The 1464-nt window shown below is 44.3% G+C and overlaps 1 protein-coding gene across 1 annotated transcript in view; it reads left to right on the top strand.

The window, feature by feature from the left end:
- Positions 1 to 1464, top strand: part of ddah2 (DDAH family member 2, ADMA-independent) — a 24697-nt gene that overhangs the window by 8306 nt on the left and 14927 nt on the right. The window contains exon 5 of the mRNA XM_008291542.1: positions 869 to 1012. Coding sequence (XP_008289764.1) covers positions 869 to 1012 — 144 coding nt within the window. The remainder of the gene's footprint in view (positions 1 to 868; positions 1013 to 1464) is intronic.

Below are 1464 nucleotides of genomic sequence, written 5' to 3'. Positions count from 1 at the left end.
TGTAGAATTTCACCAGAACGCTATTAAATGGGACGTGCTCTGTAACTAGCCTGTGTGTGGTCTGATCAGCCTGAAACTTTACATGCGTGATTCGAGTCTCAGCCAGAGTGTGTTACCAGTACGCCACGCATGCCGCCATGGCTCGCCACTAAACAGGAAGTGGCTCGTAACTAGGTCGCACATGCTCTGATCTGCCCCAAACTCGACACGACGGATCAGAGTCCCACCAGGAGCACGTTTGCGCCACAACCCAATGTGCGCGACGGCCGACAATCATACAGCGAGGACCCATCCAATGCTGCTTGCGGCTTTAATTAGGGTCCGAGCACCCAAAAAGGGTGCGAAGACCCTATTGGAATTGCTAGGGTTTATTCTTATTATTTTTATTATATATTCTTCGTTACAAACAAACGCGTTTCTGTTTGTTTTTGTTTTTGTTGGAAAGCACTTTGATCAACACCTCTGACTTGGCTTGCAGCGTACTGATGGATGTTCCAGGCAGCTGATTTCTGTCTTAACTTGTGGTCATAGTTAAAAACGAAGTGTAAAAATGCTCCAAAATAACACATGATGTTGTGCGACTCTTCGTTTCCCCTCATCACTCCAAACCAGTTCACAAGCAGTTAAATAAGATGGGACTATTTCCAAGTGTTACATGGCTATGTAACACTTGGAAATAATTAGGTTGGTTAGGATCAGGCATCTATTACCATTCAATACTTTTTGCATTATCTCATCAGTCATAAATTCATAATCTCTCCCTCTCTGCTTACATGAACACATTACACATCTCCTTGACTCCTATTGTCTTGTTATTAATGGCAGCGGTGTTGCCTGTGTGTCTGGGTGTGTGTCTGTTTGTCTCCAGATGATGGAACAGCTGACTGATCACCACTACGAAGTGCTCAGTGTCCCGGAGGAATCAGCAGCAAACTGCATCTACATCAAAGGTCCGTCTAAACGGGACTTCCTGCTGCACAGGCCTGCAGAGGAATGTCCTGACAGTGTTTCTGTGAGTATGACTAAGCAGATTCACAAAGAACCTCTGTTTGTCCATTCTAAAGGATCGTTGGAGCATGTTTTAGTTTTTTGTCTCCATGTTTTATTACTTTGGAGTTGGGAGACAGACTTAGGAAGCTTGGCTAAATCGCTACAATTAAAGACACGATTTTCTCATTTTTAGATTCTTTTAAACATCACCATCCCATAAACCTGAATCTCACCATCTTTGACAGCCGTTTTCTTTCTTGCTTGTCTTTAATTTCTTTCCTCTGGAGAGCAAAACAGAAGCTGTCGCAATTTCCTGCTGACTATACTTGGCTGATCAAACACTTTTAGTGCTGATGAACTTCAAAAGACTCGTTATAAATGGACTGAAAACAAAGAACATTAAAGCCCTACGCTTGTCGGCCTTCGTGCACGGCGGGGTGTGGCGCAAACCTGCTCCGGGCGGGACTGTGATCC

This window comes from Stegastes partitus, unplaced genomic scaffold (assembly GCF_000690725.1).
Source record: "Stegastes partitus isolate 25-593 unplaced genomic scaffold, Stegastes_partitus-1.0.2 Scaffold749, whole genome shotgun sequence".
Lineage (NCBI taxonomy): Eukaryota > Metazoa > Chordata > Actinopteri > Pomacentridae > Stegastes > Stegastes partitus.
This window is presented reverse-complemented; position numbering and strand designations above follow the sequence as displayed.